The sequence below is a fragment of the Myxocyprinus asiaticus genome, chromosome 43 (assembly GCF_019703515.2).
Source record: "Myxocyprinus asiaticus isolate MX2 ecotype Aquarium Trade chromosome 43, UBuf_Myxa_2, whole genome shotgun sequence".
Taxonomy (NCBI): Eukaryota; Metazoa; Chordata; class Actinopteri; order Cypriniformes; family Catostomidae; genus Myxocyprinus; species Myxocyprinus asiaticus.
In genome coordinates this window covers 33,046,581-33,072,054 of record NC_059386.1, presented here as the reverse complement: position 1 = coordinate 33,072,054, position 25,474 = coordinate 33,046,581, and the positions used below count along the sequence as shown (strand labels likewise).

The window sequence follows — 25,474 nt, the reverse complement described above, 5'->3', positions numbered from 1 at the left end:
TTGTTTGTACAGATGAACGTGGTACCTTCAGACATTTGGAAATTGCTCCCAAGGAAGAACCAGATTTTCTTTGGCTGATTTCTTTTGATTTTCCCATGATGTCAAGCAAAGAGGCACTGAGTTTGAAGGTAGGCCTTAAAATACATCCACAGGTACACCTCCAATTTAGTACACCTCCTATCAGAAGCTAACTGGATAACTGTCAAAAGGCTTGACATCATTTTCTGGAATTTTCCAAACTGCTTAAAGGCACAGTTAACTCAGTGTATGTAAACTTCTCACCAACTGGAATTTGCTTCAGAATGCATATTCCCCTTGAAAAATGCATTGCATTCAGTTTTAATGCATGCAGTTGTAATAAAAGAAAACAAATTCATGCATTCTGCATTCATGCATTCAAAACTGCATGCATTAAAACTGAATGCAATGCATTTGTCAAGGGGAAATATGCACTGCAGTCGGTTTTAATGCATGCAGTTCCTCTTTTAAGAAAACAAAATAAAGTAACTTTAGTAATGTTAATGATGTGTCTAATTTCAAGGTGGTATTTCAGATGAGAGCAGAAAACTCTCCCTCACACTAATCAAACTACTCAAAAACTTTTTTCTCAACCAGTCTCACATGCAGTTTTATGAAGCAGCCTTTCATGACGTACTGGAGGAAGTGCACTTGGTCTTGGAAAGAGTTCGTCCCTCTGTGGCTTTAGTGTCCTCCATCTGAGTCAGGGCCTTCATCATGGGTGTCAGGGGAACATCTCTCTTCCTCGGATCCTCAGAGTGACCTTGAATCTGCTCTCTCTCTGGAGGAGACACCCGTCTGGGAATAGAGGTTAATGCAAGTAAGAGTTTAGCTTCTCAATTTGAAAACGCAAAGCACAGTGTAGAATACTACAAGAAAATATGATTGTGCAGAATTTTAGAACATATAATGTGCATGCTGAATTAATTCAAATATACAGAGTACAAGGACGTTAAAAATGAAAATTAGATTTCTGTAATGTGACATTTTCAGTTGGAAATAATGTAGGGCAGGACACGACTTTCTGGTTTTCATTTGATTGGATTTTTTTTTTTTTGCCCCACCTGCGCAGCTTTGGTTACGCCATCAGAACAAAAAAACCTTTGCCAGAGGCAATGAGAGTTGACCATTTTGTTTTTTTATAATATTGTATATATTAGATATTTATCTAAAAACATTAAAGATAGTCCATTTTGATTTCATGTTGTCTTTAATTACATTTCTCTGTTATTATATTGTATATGACGTTCATTCATGGTGTGATAGTTATAGAAAAACTGTGCGGTACCCTCTGGCTGTACGGTCAGAGGACGGTCCGCATGTCTGTTCAGCACTGTTCCTCATGCTACATTCAACATTTCGCTCCCTTTTACTCGGTGAAAGCAGCAGATCAGGGTGATGGAACAATCTGAAAAGATAAAGATTAGTTTTGTAAGTGTCAGTTTGAAAGAAGCTGACGGTTTTCAGGAGCAAATGAACACGTGTTGTTTTGTACCCCACTCCAGAAGGCTGTGAGTGACCATGGAAAGACTGACTTGTTTTAGCAACATTCTCATGCTGAAGCTGTCTGACCTGAGATTCCAGCTTAGAGATGACCCAACAAAAACATACAGAGACAATTTATAAATTATTATATTTTATATATATATATATATATATATATATATTAAAATAAAAGTGATATTAACTAATTGTATTTACAAATAGCACTGCCAGTCATATTAAATATGAAAAACATGCTGTTAATTTGTATTAGTGTAATTATGCAAGTACACTGTAACATGTTTGAATTTAAATGACTATTTGTTTATCATTCTTATAACATTATAAAATAAACATAACTAAAATATAATGACTACATTTATAAAGTTATTAATCTGATAATATTAGTGTTTTCATAACATTGATGTTGTAATTCATTTATATAATTTTCTTATAATAAAATTACATAAGAATATGCAGAGAAAATCATAAATTATTATTTGTATTTATTTTATATATATTTTAAATTTAATTAATTACAATAATAATATAAGCAAACTGTACTTTCAAGCAGCACCACCAAAAATTTACAAATTAAGTACATTTAAATGTCATATGCAGTGCAATTATGCAAGTACACTGTAACAATGGTTTAATATCCTTATAATATTATAAAATCAATATGACAAAAATGACAAATGTGTTATATAAATTTTTATATAGTTTATATAATTTAAATAATCATTATTATTTATAATATACATATATAATGACTTAATATAATAACTAATTTATTATAATCATTAGTATTATTATACAGTAATATTGTTGTAATTTATTAGCATATTTTATTACAATAAAATGGTTATATTTTATAAAAATATAGAATGCCTGAATTATGAATACTTTATTTTAAATACAATTTTAGTATTATATAGAATACAGAATAATATATAAAATATAGAACTACTAATTATGACTAATTTATTTTAATTATAATATTAGTATTATAATATTGCTTTATATTTATTTATATAATTTTATTATTTTTTTTTTTATTATATTATTTTATTATAAACTTTATATAATAATATTATACAATATATATAGAATGACTAAATTACAATGACTCATTTATTGGAATTATAATATTATTATTATTTTGATGCAATTTATTTGTATAATTTTATTATTATAAAATGGTTAAATATAAAAGGACTATTTTATTATAATTATTATAGAATATTATTATACAATACATAAACAGAATGACTATTATTAGTATAATAATACTGATGCACTTTATTTGTTCAATTTTATTCTAATAACATGGTTAAATATAAATTACTATTATTATCATTAATATAATAATACTATACAATATAGAATGACTAAATTATGATTAATTTATTGTAATTATAATATTAGTAGTATAATATTGATGTAATTTATTTGTATAATTATATTATAATAAAATGGTTAAATATAAATTACTATTATATTATAATTATTATAGAATAATATTATAAATATAGAATTACTAAATGATAATGACTAATTAATTGTAATTATAATATTAGTATTATAATATTGATGACATTTGTATAAGTTTATTATAAAATGGTTAAATATAAATGATTATTGTATTATACAGTAATGGTTATAGAATAATATTATACAATAAATATAGAATGATTAAATTACAATGACAAATTTATTGTAATTATAATATTGATGTAATTTATTTGTATAATTATAATAAAATAACAGCTAATGTGGTGATACTCAGGCTCTTAAAACATTAATAAATACATACAGTATTTACAAAAGAAGTATGATTTCAGTACCTTTTCAGTTCACAGATTTGTTCATTGGCATCAAAGAGCTTATTTTCAGTTGAGATCAGCTTGTCCTGTTAGGAATTATTTATTTTTATTTTTAATGATTTTACAGTAATACAAATTTTCTCCTAAAAAGAAATTACATCATTACATTGATATGAGTAATGATGGCAGATAAAAACAGATCTCACTTTAGATCCTTTATGTTCCTTCCTCAGTGAATCATACTCGTGCAACAGCTACAAAAACAGAAAGGAACATCATCACATCAACATTTACAGCCTAATTTAACAGCATGCAGGAAGTTTAAGGGATTGTGCAAGCAGCTCACATCCTGCAGCATCTTGAGTTCTTTCTTCATACGTGCCTCCTTCTCATCCACCTCTTTACAGGTATTCTGGACGGCCTCCTCCAGTTGACGCAGGCGGTTCTTCAGTTTAGTCACGGTGGCATCTTTCTCTCGGCTGCTGTGTTTGGTCTCTTGTAACCGCTGCTGTAAGGCCTGGACCATGGCACTGGCTGCATTGTAACGTTCTGGCCACTCCACCTGGACCACAAACACACAAACTCCACGGTTCACACAGGGTTCGTTTATATTTTGACCAATGAATTTCCATTATTTTTTCTATTATTTTACAGCTGTTCATGCTTACTAATATGCCTTAAAAATCATTTTGTAGACATTTCTGGGGTTATTTTTCATTTGTACATCAGGATTCCTCCATTTTTTCCATTAAGTGCAATTATTATGATGGTCATAATCGAAAACAGACATAGTTTAATTTGTCATGACCATTTTTCACCCTTTCTCAACCGGTTGCATTCAGAAAGTATTCAGACCAAATTAATTAATAATTTGTTAGATACCCCCTAAAGCGGCAGATACTCTGGGAGTGGTGATTACTGCTTTTGGAAAAGGTCATGAGGCATCAGTGTATTACTCCCTGTTAATTCAGAGTCTGGGGGACGGAGCTTCAACTTCTCTTAAGACATTATGTGAGAAAGATCTAAACTTGGTATTGGAGGAGGGAGTGTGGGCTAGGATTCTAAAAAACGTCAAGTCTGCATCTACCTGCAAGGGTGCGCCTTATGCAATTCAAGATTTTACATCGATTTTATTGGACCCCCTCTAGACTGTATAGGCTTGGTCTTAAAGACACACCCACCTGCTGGCGATGCCAATCAGAATATGGAGACACAACCCATGTTTTTTGGTGGTGTGTTAAGATCCAAGAATTTTGGTTGAAGGTTCAGAGTTTTGTGTGTGAGGTATTTGGCACTCAAATTTCATTTTGCCCCAGACTCTGTATTTTAGGCGATATCATCAATATTGGGAATAAACACTTAAAAAAATGGGTGCTAACCAGTATTATGATCACCAGACAAGTCATTTTAAAGGGATGGTAGTCGGCTGGAGCACCCCATTTCAGGAGTGGTGCTCGGAGATGGGGAGGGTGGCGGCTTTCGAAGGAGGGTCATCTAGAAGACTGGGGAATTTGGATTTGTTGTGTTGGGAAATGGGGCAAATATTTGGCATTCTTGGAGGGCTCTCAGGGTGCGGCAGTGGAGAGAGAGGTGTAGTTATTAATGTGTGTGATTTTTTGTGTGTGTGTGTGTGTGTGTGTATGTGCTCATGTGTGACCACAGGGGTGTTTGTTGAAGGTCAGGGTGGGGTTGGGGATTGGGAGGGGTGGTATTGGGGGTTAAATGTTGATTCTGTGTATATATGTTTTGCTTTTGATTGTTTGTTGTGTGAATCAATAAGAAAATTTGAATCACAAAATAATTTGTTAGATACCATGTATACATAAACCATGCATGTCATGTAGAAGTTTATTCACTGGTACAACAGAAAAAGAGCTTATCCCGTCATTCACTGTGAATTTCTTTAAGTTTGGCTTCTTCTGTATCTTGTTTCCCACTTGAGTGCATGAAATGTCATGGTAACAAATGCCAAACTCAGAGGTAGAAGCTACCCAGGTCCACTTGAAGGCAGCATATGACCCTTTTCTTTCTTCCAAAATCCTGTTTTTGCATGATAAGTACTTGTATACAATTTATGTAATTTTGCAGACTACTGGCACAACTGCCATGTCAACATATGAATCATACCAGCTGCCTCTCCAAGAGATGGTTTCCCATCTCCAGCTTTCTGATGCATGCGTTTGCCTCTGTTAATGCTCGTTCCAGGTGCTGACATCTGCCAAACCATGATCAAACACACAATCAGTCAAAAGTTCATTAGACTACACCGATGACAGGGTCTTTCATCTGTTACAGCAGAACACCAGACACAAGACGTCACCACACTCACTGTACTGAAAATGCAGTACTGGTTCTCACAGTCGCTTATAATTGACACTAATATGCTGCAGAAAACCTACTAGTTATTGACATGATTAATTTGCTTATTAGATGTGTAGGACAAATAACAAAATATAAGGGAAGTGCCGATATAGAAATTTTGGCTGATACAGATAGCCGGTAGTTATATTCATTAGGCTGTCAATCGATTTACATTTTTAATAAAATGAATCACATGATATGCCGATTAATTAATTGCAATTTATTACATAAATATTAGCAAAAAATGGCCATTAAATAACAATAATTAAATATATAATAATTAAATAATTATAACTAATTCTATTTAAATAATTATCAATAGACTGGATATTATAAATATAATAATTTAGATAATTAAAATGCATTACATTATTGTGGCAGATAAGTACAGCATTGATAAGACAGTATAAAAAGTGGCATTTGAATGCAATATATTGTTTATTTCCATATTATTGAACATACTGAACAACTCAATTCGTCAATCTGTCCAAAATAGATTTTTTGTAAGGGATTTCTAATGACGCGTCAATGTACACGAGTCAGCGGACACTTTTGGAGCATCTCACTTTGGTTGCTTCGCTATGCCAAGTTAAACGTAGTTTGAAACGTCAACACATCTCGAGATTTCTGCATTCGGAATTGTGCCCCGACCAGCTGTGTTTGAATGCAAGAACGCATTCTCATAGTTTGTTCTCTGTATAAGCTGCACATTGCCTATACTGCTGGAGTTTCGCTTCCTGCCCTCTGCTGAAAACAGGTGGTACTTTAAGAATGAATTGCTCCAATGGTAGGAATATTCCAGATTAGGGCCTGGGGATCTGATTAATTGCATACATTTTTGAACACATAATTTTTTGTAAAACTGATTTGATGGCTGATATTGTAAAATTATGCTTATTTATACTATTTTGTCTAAATGTGTTTATGTGCATCACACAAAGGCTTCAATGTAGAATTTTACATTTTACATGCTGTAAGCAATCTGAACATTCTGAAGCTTTCAAGTGACTGAGCCGTTGGAATACCCACGCCCCCTCATTCCAAAACCCTGCCCTCCAAAGATCATTTTGAGACCAAATCCGAGAAAGAGCAAAAATATTTGTTCCTGTGGCTGTCAAATTCAACAGTGGCACACTAGCGCCCTCAACTGACAAACATTATGTCCCATAGCCTCAATGATCTGCTTTAAACACAACACTATCAGAACGAGCAAAATGATTGACAGGTGAAAAGCGTCAACGTCCGTGGTTTGCGGACACATTTTTGTTTGCTGTTTACAAAGTCTACAGCTGTCACAGAGACCGGTGAGATATCTGAGGACACTTATTTCATTAATATCTTTAAGGGAGTAGGACTTTTTTTTTTTTTTTTTTTTTTACATCCGTTTCCATGAAAAACAAAACAAAACAAAAAAACACTTACAGCACCTTTAAAGTGAAATTAGACTGTAGTATGGTTGTTTTGTACTTTAGAAACCTGGCATACAAAAATACTTAACTGTTTAAATTAGGAAAAACAAAAAGCCCTGATATGATCTGCTTTAAATATCAGACTAACATCAGCTTAAAAAAAAAACAAAAAAAACAACAGATTTGGCTGAATTATATGGTCACCAATGTAACCAATAGGCCTTGAATCCCATCTCTCACCTCTCTAGTAAGATCTGGTTGCTTTTCTCCACCTCGAGAGGTAAATTCACCAGGTTCAGCTTCTCCTTTAAATCACCGATCTCTGCCTCATAGTACGCTCTGAGATCTGCTGTGTGCCGAGTGTTCTTCTCCCTAATGTTCTGTCTCAACCTAATGAGAGGAGACCAATCAAAAGAGGAGTTAGTGTGATAGCACTGGAGCAGCTGACCTTGGAACAGTAGTGAGAAATTTATTCTACAGGTAAATTAATTAGTACAGTACAGGTCAAAATGTTTGAATCCCTTTAAATCAAAGTTGAAAAAGATTTGGACATCTGCAGTATTGCTTTAAAGTGATTTTAGGGACTCTTACAGTGAGAGAACCACTGGATCTTCCAACGAGCTCGTTCTTTCCAGTCTTCCAGTGCCTGACCCCAACCTGCCTCTGTTCTTGTGAGTGGACGGCCCTCTGGGCTGCACTGTGACTGTGGCAGTGTGGCTGCCCTCATCCTCGCTGTTGGCCTGGTTAGTTCGAAGCGTCCGGTCAGGTGCCTGCTGCGCAGACAGACTGCTGGCATTGGAGATGCAGTTGGTGTCACTGTGGCTGCGCAGACCCATGGAGTCCGGACTGACAGGAGCTCCGCTGCTTCTGACACATGCACGGGCCTGCGCAGATGGACTGCTGAAATGTGACGGAGACATGAAGCCAGAGGTGCGATCGGAGTGTTTCATATGCACTGTGGAGTCCAGTGTCAAAACCTAAATGAAAGAGCAACAGGTGAGGAATGACACCAGACTTTTTTCTGCTTAATTCTTGTTTTAATTAGCTATGCACTGACCTGAGGGGAGGAGGTGGAGGAGTTGATTAAAGAGTCCCACTCGTGGCCTTTGGGATCTGCTCTCTGCTTGCTGTGGTAGATCTCGCACAGAGACAGGGAGAGACAGTTCTCATCTGGAGTCTGTAAGCAACAAAAGCACAACTGCGCTCAGCCATGGGAGGTATATATTTCGTTAAAAAGACATGAAACGGCATTCGCAGAGCATTTCACTTCTGCCATGTGATGTATTTCCAAGTGAAACAAAATAACGGGAACTAGAGTAGGGGGAAGATTTTCATTGTACCTCAAAAACAGACAACAAAACAACAAAAGGGGACCCCACCTGTCAGACCAAGAACGAACCTATTGCCCACCCTAAAGATCTGGGGTGGGGGGCTAAAAGGGGAATTGCCCCCCTAGATTTTCCTTGTGCCCCCAAGTCAGATGGCAAAATGACAAAAGGGGACCCCACCTGTCAGACTAAGAATGAACCTATTGCCCACCCTAAAGATCTGGGGTGGGGTGGGGGGCTAAAGGGGGCATTGCCCCCCTAGATTTTCCCTGTGCCCCCAAGTCAGATGGCAAAACAACAAAAGGGGACCTCACCTGTCAGACCAAGAATGAACCTATTGCCCACCCAAAAGATCTGGGGGGCATTGCCCCCTTTTATCTATTCTTTGTCACCTTTCTCATTTTCTTGGAAGAAAGAAAACAAAAGGGTGAGATAATTATGACAGAATTGTAGCTTTTGGGTGAACTATGCATTTAAGTTGTGTTTCAATGAAAATCTTCTCTTCTGCAGCTCTCAAATTTCCTTTGACTAGAACATAAACATTAAAACACTTTTGGTTCTCACGTGAGGCATGACCAATCATCATGTGTCAAGTTTGAACATGCCAGAGGTGTAGTCAAGACCAGATCCACAAAGACCCAGACCCAGACCAAGACTAGACCCCTTGAGACACAGATCCAGACCAAGACTAGACCCCTCGAGACACAGATCCAGACCAAGACCTATCCCCAAGGCCAAGACCCAGACCTGTCGGTTCAAGAACCAGGCAGTACATTTTAATGAACCAAAATTCTGAATTTATATTTGAAGATTGTTGAAATGTAAACTTCAAATGCAAAAACCACTGCAGGCTCTGACATTTCAGACAGCTATATAGAAAAAACAAGCCAGTTTTAAAATATTCCTTCTTAACCCAAATGCCTAGCAATAAAAATAATACAACTAAAGTCAAATGAATTAAATTGGTTAATGAACAGTTCAGAATATGTCGCTCCTAGGCTGTCCACCACAGTAGAGGTCTGCATGGTATTGGTCGGATTTTCACTGCATGTACACCCATTCCTTTTATTTAACCGAGAGATGGAAACTTAATTGAAAACTATTGTTGGAAAATTAAACTATTAAAGCAACTACGCATAAACAGAATGTTCTTCACAGACAATAACGCTGACCATCTCTGATCGAAATAAAGAAAGACAATTGCTGATGTAAACAATCGCAATAATTGAAAAGAAGAGTTTGAAAGAATTGATTCACGGAAATAAGTCAAATTCCCAAAACCCTGGGAAACTGAGAATTGTGTTTCATATGCATTATTAATAAAACAATATGTTTGACATGTCTGTTGAGCGCATGAATGCAAATTGCGCAGAAAATTAGCCATTTATTTTGCAGTGTAGACAGCTTCATTGATTATAACGGGAGTTTGGTGAGAGTGCAGAACTCAGTCAGTGAGTTTAGTCTCTATCTTGATTTACTGATGCATAGAATAACAATGAAATAATTTGGAGGAACACATTTCTCAGCTTGTTTGGGATGTGTAGCTAGCTACATAAATAATACTCCATGCAATAAATGTATAATAATCAATATTATTAATTGTGATTACAATATCAAGGGAAATAATCATCAATCATGATTTTAGTCATAATCGTGCAGCTCTACTCCTGCCAACAACTCATAAGAATACCGTCCACTCCCGCTCGCAACTCCCGCAACGTAACAAGCTTATTGGGTCCCGTGGCTTCCGCCATGGCCTCTACATTGCTGTTAAAACCATAAATCCCTAATGATTGCTTTGTGCTGTTAGACCATAGTTCTTCCACTTTCATTCATGTGATGAGCGAGACTGTACTTGTCATCGAGCATGATGACACAGAGGCAGAAGTACTTGCAAATACTCAGTGATGGTGAAGATGCCACGCCAACTTAGTGGCTTGACTAAGACCATAAGCTGAGACCCAGACCAAGACCGTTTTTATATGGTCTCAAGAGGTCTTGAGATCAAGACTCCAACTCTGGAACATGCACAGGGCTCGACATTAACGCTTGTCCGGGACAAGTGGATTTTTAAAGGGGCAAGTGAAAGAGAATTGTACTTGTCCGACCAGATAAGCAGCCTGATTAAAACATCAATAACGAAAAATAGCTGGCTATATTTGTGATATAGCCAAGGCCTGTGTCACTTATTACAAACTGGGCATGAAATTCAGCCGGGGATTGCACACAATTTTTTTCCCGCTTTCTATAGTGCTTCTCTCGCAGCATTCCACAGCACATTAGACATGTGTCGAGTTTAGAGCGCGCGCGCGGTGAGCAGCACACTGTCACATTTTTGCTGAACTTCAACCTGTTAATTTGACATGAAAATGTCATTACACCTATATAAAAAGTGTGATCTCTGCAAACAAGTGGCACAATTAAACTTTTGCTCCTGTTTATGAACAACGAAGCAGACTATAGTGCTACGCATGACATTGGAGTGATCTAATTTTGCCTCATCACATCGTGCGGCTCATATTACAGCACCTTTCACAAGAAAGGCAGAAACAGCAAAAAATGCTTTGTGAACCACTGAACTACTCAGCTGCTGGGTGAAGAGAAAAGCTTAAATAATACAAGTAGGCCTATGTACTGATTTATGTAATATAAATAATATATTAATAATATACTGTACATATTTAAAACATCATCCTATTATCTATCTTTATATATATATATATATATATATATATATATATACACATACATACACACACACACACAGTACTGTGCAAAAGTTTTAGGCACTTGTGAAAAATGTTGCATAGTGAGGATGTCTTCAAAAATATTGACATAAATAGTTTTCATTTATCAATTAACATCATACAAAGTCCAGTAAACATAAAAAGCTAAATCAATATTCAGTGTGACCACCTTTGCCTTAAACAGCACAGATTCTCCTAGGTACACCTGGACACAGTTTTTCTTGGTTGTTGGCAGATAGGATGATCAAGCTTCTTGGAGAATTCGTAACAGTTCTTCTGTCTATTTAGGCTGTCTCAATTGCTTCTGTCTCTTTATGTAATCTCAGACTGACTCGATGTTCAGTGGGAGGCTCTGTGAGGAACATGACATCTGTTGCAGGGCTCCCTGTTCTTCTATTCTAATCTTTTCTATTTGCAAAAGTAATGTTTGTGAGTCTAAAATTTATATTTCCTATTGACACACTAAAGCTGAAGATATAAATAACCATCTTAAGACAAATGTTTTTGTTAAATATCTTATGTGCCTAAGACTTTTGCACAGTACTGTATATATATACACACAAACAAACAAACACACACACACAATATATTCTGTATATATATTTTTCTTTCATGAGCATCATAACTGATATAGAAGCAAGGTCCCCTCTTTTAGGACGTCATCTGTTAATTTTCGGTGCATTTTGTAAACTTTAGTCTGGTGAGCAATGCCTTGAACTTTTAAAGGGACTGTTGACCCAAAAATATAAATACTGTCATAACTTACCTAACGCATCACAAACCCATATGACATTCATTATTTCATCCATGGACCACAAAAGGAGATGTTAGGCAGAATGTTAGTCTCAGTCACCATTCACATTCACTGTATGGAAAAAAATGAAAGAAAGTGAATTGTGACGGGGGCTAACATTCTGCCTTTTGAATTTCATTTAAATTTTCTTCTGTGGGCTTTTAAAAACATGAGGTTGAGTAATCGTGATAGAATTTAAATTTCTGGGTGAACTATCCTTTTAGTGACCTGTTTAAGTATTTGATTTGCCAAGAATGATAGTGTAAATGTAAGCTGGTACATGATTGTATATCATCTTGCTGGGAAACAAGTGACTGAATAAGAAAATTTAGGGTTTCAGAATCCTTGGAATATAGCGCAAGTCATATGGACTACGATTATGGTGCTTTTTGTCATTTTACGAACTTCACAGCCCCTTGTTGAAACTTTTCATTTAAAATAATAAACAAAAAAAATTGTATGAACTATTATTGTTGCTTTGATTACCTGCATTAGGACAAAGGAACCACTTTCAAAATTGTCAGGTAGGGGGCGGTAGAGCTCACTCTCATCCAGCTTCCAGTAAGAGAGGCCTGAAAAATCAAATGCAAGAATGTTAACATTAATGGAAGCATATCTTCAACAGCAAATTCACAATAAACAGAAATCACTTTAAACTGGAGTGATTCAACAATTTCTAAACCTCTTCACATGTAATGTTATACATAGCAAACCCTTGACATCATAAGATCAGCGACGCTGTCCTCTTTGTCTTGTTGCACAAACAGTGGAGCTTGACTCTTGGTGAAACACGTTACCTGAGGCTTCAGACACCAGATTGTCACTTCTCTTTAGTAGCAGAGGATTCATGGACACTGCACTGCAACCACGCTGAAAACAAAACATGAGGCCAGACTACAGTTGTGTGTACTCACAAACAATTTTAAATGCACACAGATGCATCAATGAAAACTGAAAGTATTAACACTGATGCCTCATCCTTTGATTGAAACGGCAAAATGATGCATGATCTCTGTTAGAAATCTAGAATAATTCTAAACTGTGAACAGGGTTTGCTCACATCAGCTGAATTTTGAGTGTGCTCCTTAGGAGATCCTGCTCCTCCTGTGTTCCCATCTCTCTCCTCCACATGTGATGGTCTGTTTTGTGCTGTTCTGCTCTTTGTCTGCGTTTTTGCCTTTGGGCCCAGGAGGTCAGAGGATGACTGTACAGATAAAGAAAAAAATGTAACAACAAAGATTATTTATAACAAAATTAACTGTCATATAGTTATATGGGTATTTCTTCAACTGGGCACATCTGGGCATGTCCCAGGGGTTGATTTATACTAAAACAAACAAACTTTTTTTTATTTTTGTTATATGAAGATCACATTAAAACTGGCTTAGAAACATTTCACCATGCCTTCGTTTATTTTGTTACTTTTAAAATGCCTTTTATGTACAACTTTTACAGTTTTAGCCTTGTCCCAGATCCAAATTTGCAATATTAATCCATGAAAATCCATTATAAATATTTTAAACTATGATAATCTAAATAAAAGAGTGAAATAAAAATAAAAAAAGACATTTCCACCACACCAAACAATTTTACCTTGTTAACCAAGTCGACAAAAGTGTGAGTGAAAAGCTTTCTTGAGATGAAATATGAGACAAGTGATGTTTGAGAAAAATCAAGATAAATATCACTTGTTAGCAGAATATTTTTATTGGACGTCATTTCCAATCAAGCTGTAATTTTGCCAAATTAAGCAAAATGTTTGAATATATTATTTAACTGTGTATATTTAAGACATATAAAATGTTAGCTATGAGATTAGCCTCACCAAACCAAAGGAGACATTTTAAAAACATTAAAAATGTAATTTCCATCACAGAATTCTATTAAACACAATACAGAATTTGAGATGTGCTGGAAATGACACTGCTAGGAATTTTCATGAAAAAAAAAATGACTAAAATGTCTTGTGCATGTCTTGTACATATACATGTACATACAACTGTTGGACATTCTTAGTAGACAAAAAAATTAAATAAATAAATAGTAGTGGGGGGCCTGGGTAGCTCAGTGGTAAAGACGCTGGCTAACACCCCTGGAGTTCGCTGAGTGACTCCAGCCAGGTCTCCTAAGCAACCAAATTGGCCCGGTTGCTAGGGAGGGTAGAGTCACATAGGGTAACCTCCTCGTGGTCGCTATAATGTGGTTCTCGCTCTCGGTGGGGCGCGTTGTGAGTTGTGCGTGGATGTCGTGGTGGATGGCATGAAGCCTCCACATGCGCTATGTCTCCGTGGTAACGCGCTCAACAAGCCACGTCATGAGATGCGCGGATTGATGGAATTGGGCATTCCAAATTGAGAGAAAAAGGGGAGAAAAAAATAAAAATAAATAAAAAATAAAAAAAAAATAAATAAATAAATAGTAGTGAGAGTGTTTAAAATGTTTTGAGGCTTTACTTTCTAGAAATCCACAGTGCTAAAAGTGCCTGAAGAAACACCCACGTATATTACTGTATAAATAAATTATATACTATTATAGTACATAATAGGCTTGGGGTAAGCTTGTCACACCTGGTTAGTAAAAAGTGACCAATAAATACCCAAATATTACCTTATTACTCTTTGTTTTTCAGACGGTGCATTAGGTGTGCTTGCTACAGTCATCTGGAGCATGTCATTGGCTGAAATCGTTCCGCTCAGTGGGTTCTGGTCCAATGGGCTTGTGTCAGGTATAGGGGATGGTGTAAGACTGCTGTGCTGCAGATTTGGGGACCACAGCACCTCATCCCTCCCTTCTGCAGAACTTGGCCAACCTGGTTCTAATCCATGTTCCCAGGTAGAAAGAGTCCCATAGCCGCTGCTAAAGACAGTAACCATTCCCTCCTCCGAGCTCTCCTGAGGTTGAATGGTGAGCTGAGGGGGTGACAGGGGCCCCGGGGCAGAGGGTGAAAAGGTATTCTCAGTCACCGGGTCCTTTAGAAGCTTGGGGTTCATACTCGGGTGCAGGGGCAGGTCCAGAGATGGTGTCTGTGCACTGATTTGATGTTTTTGCACTAACGCCTTAATTTCATCCTGTATTAGCTGGACAAGTGTGAGAAACTCAAAACACAACAAAACACTATGGACATTTATTTATTAGAGGTAGACCAATATATCAGTTTAACCAATTAATCTGTGCCGATAGTTGCTTTTTAGAACTATCGGTTATTGGCAAAAACCTATTAATTGAATTTTTAAATATTATCGGCCGATTAATCGGTTATCGGCCTTTCCCACCACCTTAGTTATCGGTCTCTGTAAAATCCACTATTGGTCGACCTCTAATATTTATATTACTACTTCAATCTTTCAATTAGACTTCTAGATTTGTGTAATAATATGCCTGTGGAGTTGATACATCTTCATTTAATTTCACTTTTATTTAACTTTTGTGTAATTGCAAATTTTAAAAGTTAAATATGAACAAATGACTTCTTAAGATGTGTATGAAGCACACAAATACCATAAGAAGTATGACAATCTGTATGACAATTAATGGTCATAATCGTGAAAGCCCTAATAGTAAAATATTCAGATATTTGCAAATATGCAAGTAGTTTAGGGAAACAGACTCAATTACATCATTCATGGACTGTTGATGCTACACACATTTCGCATGCTTAATTTGCCGTTATTCTCTGATTAATTGGATGTTTCTCTGCTAGCTCATATGTAGTGTAGTCATTAAATGCAATCTTCTTTCAATTTAGCTGAAATAATCCAGACTGATGGCTTCAAAAGAAGCATATACTATTGATTAACAAACCTCGGAGCTTTAAAAACCAATTCGCCTATGGAGAAAAATAAATGAATTTTTACTTCCGGAGACAGACTGTAGCACTGTATATTCTCTTGAAACTGTTGCTGTAGCGCCCTCTGTGGCAATGCTGACAATGCAATGTGTACTTGCATTCTGACTGCAACGATACATGACATTCAAGCTTGGATAAGTAGAAGTGTTTGCGCTCATGTTTGTTTCGGGCCTTACTCTAGCTAGCAAAACTGGATTTTACACGATGGAGGACCATGTTTGAGAACAAATACAAAGCATAGCACTTAAATCCTCAGCAACATGAATACAATAATTTGGTAGCAGTCCAATTCCTTAAGAAACATACCTGTTTTTGGCACTGGTACTGTTCCTGCTGAGCAAGAATTTGATCTTTGTATTGCTTTTCTACCAACTGAAAGAGATGTAGCCACCGGCCCTGTTTTAGTGAGAGAAAAAAGAAAAATAATTAAGATGATTTTTAATTAGAGAACAGATCAGTGCTTGGGAGCAAATGATCAGGAAAAATAAACAGTATATTTAGCTAGATGATCCAGTAGAGGCTTTAGTTAGGGTGTTTTCATACTAGAGCTGTTAAACTTGGGGTTAGACAAAAACTAAACCACTAAATTATATGACGTTACTGATGTGTGGTCAATCTCAGCATTTTGAGAGCTCCTGTAGATGCGGAGCTTTTCAGCAAATAACATTAATTTTAGTCTTTTACTCACACAAAACTTTCATACGGTTTCAGAACTATCATAAGACTTGTGATAAATCACAAAGAAGTCTTATGGACTCCTTTTGTGATACTTTTATCATGCTTTTTGTCTTAACATCTAGCAGTGGTGACATACCGGTTAAAAGTGCTGTAAGCGATTTCAGCCGTTCTACTTCCACAAGACTGAGCCATTGGATTAGCCACGTCCCCTCTTTCCAAAACCCAGAAATCCAAAGATACCAAAATGAGCTTTATTGAGAGCAGAAACGGTTGTTAGACACAACAGAAGTAAAATAGCGCCCTCAACTGACAACTGTTATGAACAACATGGCATAAAAATGCATTATGCCTCAATAATTCCACAGACTGTGGACACATTTTTGTTTGCTGTTTACAGAGTCTACAGCTGTAACAGAGACCAGTGAGATATCTCAGGGCACATTTCATTTATATCTTTCGTTGCCTACAGCACCTTTAAATTAATACACTGGTAGTAATGTGTCACCATTATGCAAAATGCCGCTCAATAATAATTATGTATTTGCTCTGAAATGGCTCAAAATGTTTTTTTGTTTTGTTTTTGTTTTTTATCGGAGGAATCATTTCATCGAAACAGCCATTGTAGCCAAGTAGATTCAATATTTTAAAGGCACTGAATATATATATATATAATTAAAGGATTAGTTCACCCAAAAATGATGATTCTCTCATGATTGACTCACCTTTAAGCCATCCCAGATCTGTATGTCTTTCCTTCTTCAACAGAACCAAAATTAAAAATTGTATAAGCACATTTTAGCTCTGTATGTCCATACAATGCAAGCGAATGGGTGCCATGTCTCGGCTGGCTGTTTGATGGTCCAAAAGTCATATTTAGGCAGCAATAAAAGTAATCTGGATGACTCCAGTCAATCAATGAATGTCTTCTGAAGCAAATCGCTAGGTTTTTCGAAGTAGGAAGTGCTCCCTTTGTATACACAGGGGAACAAACATCACTCGAGAGTTAGGTCATTTCAAACAGAAATACAGCTGTGGGTGGAAGCAACGATTTAAAGTTTAAAATGTTTTAATTATCGATTTGTTTCTTAAACAAACCTATCGATTTGCTTCAGAAGGCATTGACTGATCAACTGGAGTCATGTAGATTACTTTTATGCTGCCTAATTATGCCTTTTGGACCGTCAAACAACCAGCAGCGTCAAGGCACCCATTCGCTTTCACTGTTTGGACAAACAGAGCTGAAATGTGCCTATAAAAATCTTCATTTATGTTCTACTAAAGAAGGAAAGACATAATCTGTGTAGGCTTAAAGGTGAGGAACTCATGAGAGAATTATTATTTTTGGGTAATTCTTTAACGAGAGACTCGAACGGCTTTATCTCACCTGTCCTTCGTGTAATTAGAATTAAATGTTTTTTTTTTTTTTTTAGTTTTTTTTTTTGATCAACAACTGACTGTAGAAAACAGAAAGGGTATTAAAAGAGACATTATTCACTGACAAATGGGTTCTTGGCTTTGGACACATTACTCTGAACAACTTCAAAACGCAGTGAAAGGATTTCGCTGCTGAATACTCCAGCACTATACTACGCAATTACTGTAAATACATTTTAGTCGCACAGTGCAAAATTTGGTTGCTAATGTAAGCAAGTAAAGTGTTGCACAGAGTAAAAACTCAATCTTGAGATTTAAGAATCGATACTGAGATCGTTCAAACGAAGATTGTGGTGCATCGGAAAATCTATATTTTTTACCCACCCCAACATTTAACCATATAACCAATCGTTATTTAAAAAAAATAAAAAAATGAGTCCACTGATGCGCTTTATGAAACTATATAACCCCAAAAAAGCACATTCAAATAATCGCAATATTCACGTTATTGATTAATTTTATATCGTCAGCAAAATCATCGCAATTATATTGTGAATATTCAATATATCGCCCAGCCCTAGCTAAAAACAATCTTTATATTATTTTATTAAGAAAAAAAAAGACTAATTTTTTGCTTGGATTTAAAAAAGATACAGACTATAAAAAAGAAAAAAATATTATTTTAATAATTATTTTTGGATTTATTATTAATATAATTTTAAATCAAAAAGGAACTTTCATAACTTTGAGAAGTTTGAAGCACACATGTGTATATCGTAACATGTATCATTATCAGAGAATATTGCAATATAATTTTTTGCCCCGTATGGAAAAGAGCAGATTAGACATTCTGCAAAATATCTCCTTTTGTGTTCCACAGAAGAAAGAAAGTCTTATGGGTTTGGAACAACATGAGGGTGAGTAAATTATGACAGAATTGACATTTTTGGATGAAAATATTCCTTTAACTTGTTTAAATGCCTCCAGATAAATCTCGCACATGAAGTCGAGGTGGATTGTGGGGATCAGCTGTATTGTGGTCTGTTCTCCATGGCTCTGAGCCTCTAGGTGTCTGCTGCTGTTCAGCTCCTGTGGAGGGACAGTGTGGCCTCAGCAAATGCATACCTCACAGTTCTTCCAGATCTCAGGATCCACCTCTCCACTGCTCTGAATCTCCTGGACCAGGGCTCTGAGGGTCTCTATGGAGTTGAGGTTGATGAAGGGCAGGTTTCTCTCTGAGCTGAACTCCTCCTCAGCGCGAAGACACAGATTCCTGAAGCATGTGACACACAAGGAGAAAGAAACATTTTAATTTAAACTGCCCAGAGGACTTGTTGTGCTCCACCAAATACTGTATCAAAGGCATGTCTTGTGTTCAAAACAACTCAAGGTCTATCCACAGCATCACCGGATTAAGCAATTACAAACCTTATTTTGTTCGAAATGTTGCATGCTGGTGTGGTTGAGGGTCGATTTGCTCCTTCGGCCGCCTGTAGGAAGCCCTTCAGGGTCTGGACGGGGTGGAAGGTGGATCGCTCCTCTTCGGAGAGACCCGACACGGTGTCCTCTGAGGAGGCGATGGACGCCTCACTCTCCTTCCCGCCACTAGCACTGATTTGATCATGGCTCAAAGCCACAGAGCTGGACATGTCCTCAGAAATGCTGTCATCTGTGGACATGCTTAAACAGCAGTGTGCTGTGACCGCGTGCGAGCGCTGTTTCAAATATGGAGAAAAGCAGAGAACAGCATTTTACACACTGCAAGGTAGCAGTGTGTAGAATCAAGAGGGTTTGACCAATGAATTTCCATGAGTTTTCCTTTCATTCGTAATTACTCGTTTTAGAGAGCTTGCACACACAATGAGCAATTTCTAGCCGACTAAATATTTTAGAGCGGAGCATAATAACTAGAAAAATGTATTAGGGTGATTCTCAAGAAATCTGTCATGAAAATGCCCTAGTCATATTTAAACCCAAATAAAAAATATTTAAAAAAATGTGATTATATTTCGAATAAAGAAAAACGAAGAATGTATTTAGGGCCATTATGATTATTTGCATTGTGACATTAATTTAAGCACATTTTACCCACCAATTCTCATTATCGTAATGCGTGCAAATGTTTAACTATTTCCATTGTTTACAATGATGATGCTCATTACTGTGTACGTAAAAAAGATGGTATTGTAAAATGATTTTTTTAAAGGTAATTAAAATCAGTAAAAATGAAAGGCTATAGCTACTATGATGTATAAATTAGAGCGAACGATAGTAGATTTGAGAGGTATACCGATATATCGGTTTAACCGATTAATCGGTGTCAATAGTTGCTTTAAGTTATTATCGTTATCTGCAAAAATCAATGACGATAGTTGCCGATATTTTTTTAATTCCTCTATGGCTGGTGCTGGAGGATTCTACAGTTGGAACGGCTTGTTTCTACAGTATAACATCGGCCTCTAGAGGTGAAATAAAAGCAATCACTGACTGACAATGTTCTAAATTTATAGGGGCAGTGGTAGCTCAGCGGTTAAGGCTCTGGGTTACTGATCAGAAGGTCGGGGGTTCAAGCCTGCCAAGATACCACTGTTAGGCCCTTGAGCAAGGCCCTTGACCCTATCTGCTCCAGGGGCGCTGTATTATGGCTGACCCTGCACTCTGACCCCAGCCTAGCTGGGATATGTGAAAAAAGAAGAATTTCACTGTATATGTGCAAATGTATAATGTGTGATAAATAAAGAAAATTATTAATTATTATTAAAATTATTAATTAAAGCGAAAGCATGAAAAGAAAGATTTTACTATATGGAAATGTGCCCTGTCAGCACATACATTGTGTCTCCAACTTTATATCTTATATAATAATATAAAACCTAATCTGGTGAAATGTATTTATTTACAAAGTTCTTCATCTGGTGAATATGCTGTATAAGCTATAAAAAGCTTAATTTGGTAAATAGTTAAATATAGAATATGTAATAGAGCCACGTCTCCGTCATTTCAAAATAAGAGTCCTGAAATAAGTAAGTGTATTTCAGGCTTGTGCATAGTCTTGTGTTATACTCATCTTAATTTTTCTGTTTTTTTACTGGGATTTTGGTTGCACAGTAAACTGCATCTGGGATTTTATTCATATTAGACTCTTGGTCATAGTAAGGAAAGACTAAGAAAGTTTTTTTAACATTCTATGAATCAATTTTAAAAACAATCGGCCGATTAATTAGTTATCGGCTTTTTTCATCACCTTTAGATATCGTATCAGCCAAATCCACTATTGGTCGACATCTAGTGGATTTTGCTGATACGATAACTAAAGTAGTGGAAAAGGTAGGTAACCGATTAATCGGCCGATAGCTTTTTAAAATCGATGTATAGAATGATCAAAGGTTTCTTAGTCTTTCCTTACTATGACAGGCACAGACATTAAGGCTACAAGAGCCCAAAATGAATAAAATCCCAAAAGCAGTTTATTGTGCAATGAAAATGTCAATAATAACCATGAAAATTCAGATTTGGTGCATAACGTGGAAATTTTTAGAGGCAGACCAATATATTGGTTTTACCGATTAATCGGTGCCGATAGCTGCTTTTTGAAACTATCGGTTATTGACAAAAATCTATGCCAATAGTTGCCTACATTTTTTATTTCTCTGTGGCCGGTGCTATGTGTATTTTGGGCTTGTTTATAGTTAAAAGTCCAACATTATGAACCATATTTTCATTTTTTTTTTTTTCTGGTTATTATGGGGATTGTGGTTGAACAATAAACTTAATCTATGATTTTATTCATTCTGGACTCTATGTCTGTCTCCGTTAAAGTAAGGAGATTATTTTTTAAATTAGATTTAAAGAAAAAATTTAGATTATCTTCGGTTATCTGCCTTTTCCACCACCTTACTTATCAATCTCTGCAAAATCCACTATCGGACAGCCTCTAGAAATTTTTACTATAAACAAACCCGAAATACATTTTATTAAAAAAAATAATAAAAAAAAAAAAGAGACTTTTCTTCATTACAATGCTCTATATGAAAGTATTTAACAAATTAAGCTTTTTACAGCCTATATATTCACCAGATGAAGAGTTGTGTGTGTGTGTGTGTGTGTGTGTGTGTGTGTGTATGTGTATATATATATGTTTATTTGCAGTATATATTATTTCACCAGATGAGGTATTTTGTTGAGGAATAAAAAAAACAAACTATCTGAAACTATTGGCATAGATTTTTGCCGTTAACTCTAAAAAGCCAAAACGCAACTATCGGCACCGATTACAATTTAAATACTATATCACTTTTTTTGTGTTGTGGTAATGAGAATATCATAATGACCATCTTTTATTTTATTTTTTTTGCATTGCGGTAATGCGAATTGGGGGACAAATTTGCTTAACTGTCATGAAAATAATGTCACAATGGCCCTAAAAATAATCTTCATTTTCTATATGCAAAATAGAGCGTAATTTATTTTCTGATTCTTTTGATTTTGGAGTAAAATAATAGCAGGACATTTTCTTGACAGGTTTCATGAGAATCAAGCATGATCCCTAGAACATTTTTCCATGATTTTCAAAGATTTTATTAATTAAGACTTTTCCACACCTGGACATAAACTATGTAAATTCCCTAACATTTACAGGTTTTAAATGACAGTGGGAACCCTGTACTGTACATCAAACCAGAATTAGAATCAATCAAATGAGAAAAAAGTCTTTATTCCAACAAATCTGAGTGTAATTTACAAAAAGGCTAAAAATTAACCCTATTATCAAGCATATCAGCAAAATACATATCTACAGTTTGAGCTGCAACAGTGATGTTATAGCCTTAGTGAAACATAACTTTAAACTTAATCTAAATGCATTATGTTCATATGCTGTCTTTAAATGGCAATTGACAAAATATACATTTTGACAACAATGTCATTCATTCCTATTAACTTGGATGGAGAATAACATCAAGTTATCTTTAAAGAGCCATTCCAGTTTATATCACACTCATCATGTTATCAGAAAAAGAAACAACCCAACACAAATATAGCAACCTACAAACCCAGCTGAAATTGTGTTTCTCAGACGTGGCATAATCCACAAAGAATGTGTTAAACAGCCTTTAAAAAACAACTAAATTTTGAGTATGCCATAAAAATACACACTCGCTATGGCCGACACACTCACTGCAGCTGCATCACGACACCGGCACCATTGAAAGCATTCAGCGCCGACACAGTTATCATGGCAATAACTTCAAAGTATTGCGTCACTTACTTGATACTTTGTATCTTCACTTCTTCTCCCATTTTGACATTCCCTCATAAGCCGCGCGCTTTCTCTTCTTCTGTCAATCTCTCGTTCAATCTTCTAACGTTCTAACCACTAACGACGAATCCTGATTGGCTGAATGGTACCAAAGGCGTCATTTGATTGGCCATAACATAAATTCAACGTCACTTCAAAGCCCCGTAATTGGCTCCTTCACACGAATCTAAGCGTTTTTAAGAACACAACAGTGCTTCTGATTGGTTGTCTTTTGAGGAACCCTGCTACAGTCATTCGCTTCGGGGTGATATTTCTTACATAATCAAAAGAAAGTAATAATACATTATACTTTTCTTAAAAAAAAAAAAAAAAAAAAAAAGGAAGAAGAAAGAAGAAGTAGTTTATTTTATACGGAAGTCCTGAATTGCACGGTGAAAAAAATGTAAATATGTGAAAAAAATATTTTTGTGTCTTAGTGTCTTCCTGAACCTTTGTCCAACAAATATATATATATATATATATATATATATATATATATATATATATATATATATATATATATATATTTTTTATTTATTATTTTTTTTTCTGTCTAAAATGTTTTTCTACGGAAGCCCTGAACCGCAATGTGAACAAAAATTCAGTAGGTGAATTTTTTTTTTTAGGAGTCTAGTGCCTTTCTACGGAGTCCCTGAAGGGCCAAGGTGGTGGGGAAAAAATTAGAGGCATGGGAAAAAAGTAAGCAAATGCTTTTGCGTTCCCCCAAGAAACTTTGCGTGCACTCGCAAAACTTTTTTTTTCCTCCCCTTTTTCCCTCAATTTGGAATGCCCAATTCCCAGTGCGCTCTAAGTCCTCGTGGTGGCGTAGTGACTCGCCTCAATCCAGGTGGCGGAGGACGAATCTCGGTCGTCTCCGCGTCTGAGACCAACAATCCGCGCATCTTATCACGTGGCTTGTTGAGCGCGTTACTGCGGAGACATAGCGCGTGTGGAGGCTTCACCATGCACGCCACCGAGAGCGAACCACATTATAGCGACCACGAGGAGGTTACCCCATGTGACTCTACCTCCCTAGCAACCGGCCCAATTTGGTTTCTTAGCAGACCTGGCTGGAGTCACTCAGCACGCCCTGGATTCGAACTCGCGACTCCAGGGGTGGTAGTCAGTGTCTTTACTCACCAAAACACATAATGAAGCATTTATTTCTTTATTTATACATAAATGGAAGATTATGATTTGTGCATTGCCTTGGTATTGTTTTTTGGGCTTCACTCTTTCATTTCACTTGTTTTCTCTTCTTGTTGAACTCAAAAGCTGGAATAATGTTGGAATACTCACAGGAGAGCTAGCAGAAGAGTCATTATGATGCAAATTTTGCGAGAATGCAAAATAATTTGCGAGAGAACGAAAATTTTGCGAGAGCACGCAAAAATACTTGGGGGAACACAAAGTTTTGCGAAAGAACCCAAAAGCATTTGCTTATTTTTTTTTCCCCCACCCAACTAATTTTTTCCCCACTACCTTGACCCTTTAGGGACTCAGTACCTTCCTTAGTCTATGTCCTACAAAAAAAAAAAAAAAAAGGCTCTGTAAAAATGTTTTTTCTCTCTCAGTTTATTTATTTTTTCCTCTCCTCAAGAGGCTACAGAACAGAAGCACTGAACTGCACTGTGAAGAAAAAAAAATCTCTACAAATGTTATATACTCCACAGAAAAGATTTTTTTTCCCCACAAAAAAAAAAACCAAAATCACTTAAATTCACTGAAATCATATTTTTACATTCCAAAGGTTGTAGTACGTTCCCAGTGGATAGACTGACTTATTACAGGACAGGCGCTATTTTCTCTTTTCTGTCTAATTTTGTTTTTTCACAGTGTGGTTCAGGGCATCCATAATTTAGGACCATTAAGGTTGCATTGTGACATTATTTTTTGTGACAATTAGGAACATTTCTGTAATATTAAAAAAATAATTATAGATTATTTAAATTATAAAGTATTTATACACCATGTTAGTATTTGTTGTTCTACCTCTAAAATATGTAAATGTAAAAATTACAGTATTATTTTTTTTAAGAATTTATTACAGTAATGAGAATCTAATGAGTCACAATTGAAAGTAATGGGAATAATCGTCCCAAAAGTACACTCTATTTTCTTTTTGAGAAATATACTTTTTTTTTTTTTTTGGTCAAATGTGACGTTTTTGTAAGATTCACCAAAATATTGCAAAAAAAAAAAAAAGGTCAAATTTTAGACTACATGCTGCACAATAAATTCACAAGGGAATGAGTAATTTGCTACTTTTTTAAAGTCACTAATTACCAAGTTACTAAAGTTTCATAATAGTAGCA

General features: G+C 35.9%; 1 protein-coding gene across 1 annotated transcript in view; it reads right to left on the bottom strand.

Annotated features, from left to right (window-relative positions):
• The window catches only part of LOC127433586 (M-phase phosphoprotein 9-like), a 34,304-nt gene extending 11,086 nt beyond the window's left edge, over positions 1-23,218 (bottom strand). The window contains exons 1-17 of the mRNA XM_051685620.1: positions 23,130-23,218; positions 19,292-19,578; positions 18,989-19,136; positions 16,118-16,207; positions 14,572-15,041; positions 13,025-13,168; positions 12,762-12,823; positions 12,451-12,536; positions 8,154-8,273; positions 7,688-8,073; positions 7,337-7,486; positions 5,454-5,541; positions 3,673-3,888; positions 3,533-3,580; positions 3,348-3,412; positions 1,307-1,426; positions 656-816 (exon numbers count right to left, since the gene is read on the bottom strand). Of these exons, the coding sequence (XP_051541580.1) occupies positions 656-816; positions 1,307-1,426; positions 3,348-3,412; positions 3,533-3,580; positions 3,673-3,888; positions 5,454-5,541; positions 7,337-7,486; positions 7,688-8,073; positions 8,154-8,273; positions 12,451-12,536; positions 12,762-12,823; positions 13,025-13,168; positions 14,572-15,041; positions 16,118-16,207; positions 18,989-19,136; positions 19,292-19,578; positions 23,130-23,177 (2,689 nt within the window). The 5' untranslated portion in view covers positions 23,178-23,218. The remainder of the gene's footprint in view (positions 1-655; positions 817-1,306; positions 1,427-3,347; positions 3,413-3,532; positions 3,581-3,672; positions 3,889-5,453; positions 5,542-7,336; positions 7,487-7,687; positions 8,074-8,153; positions 8,274-12,450; positions 12,537-12,761; positions 12,824-13,024; positions 13,169-14,571; positions 15,042-16,117; positions 16,208-18,988; positions 19,137-19,291; positions 19,579-23,129) is intronic.
• Between the last annotated feature and the right edge of the window lie 2,256 nt (positions 23,219-25,474).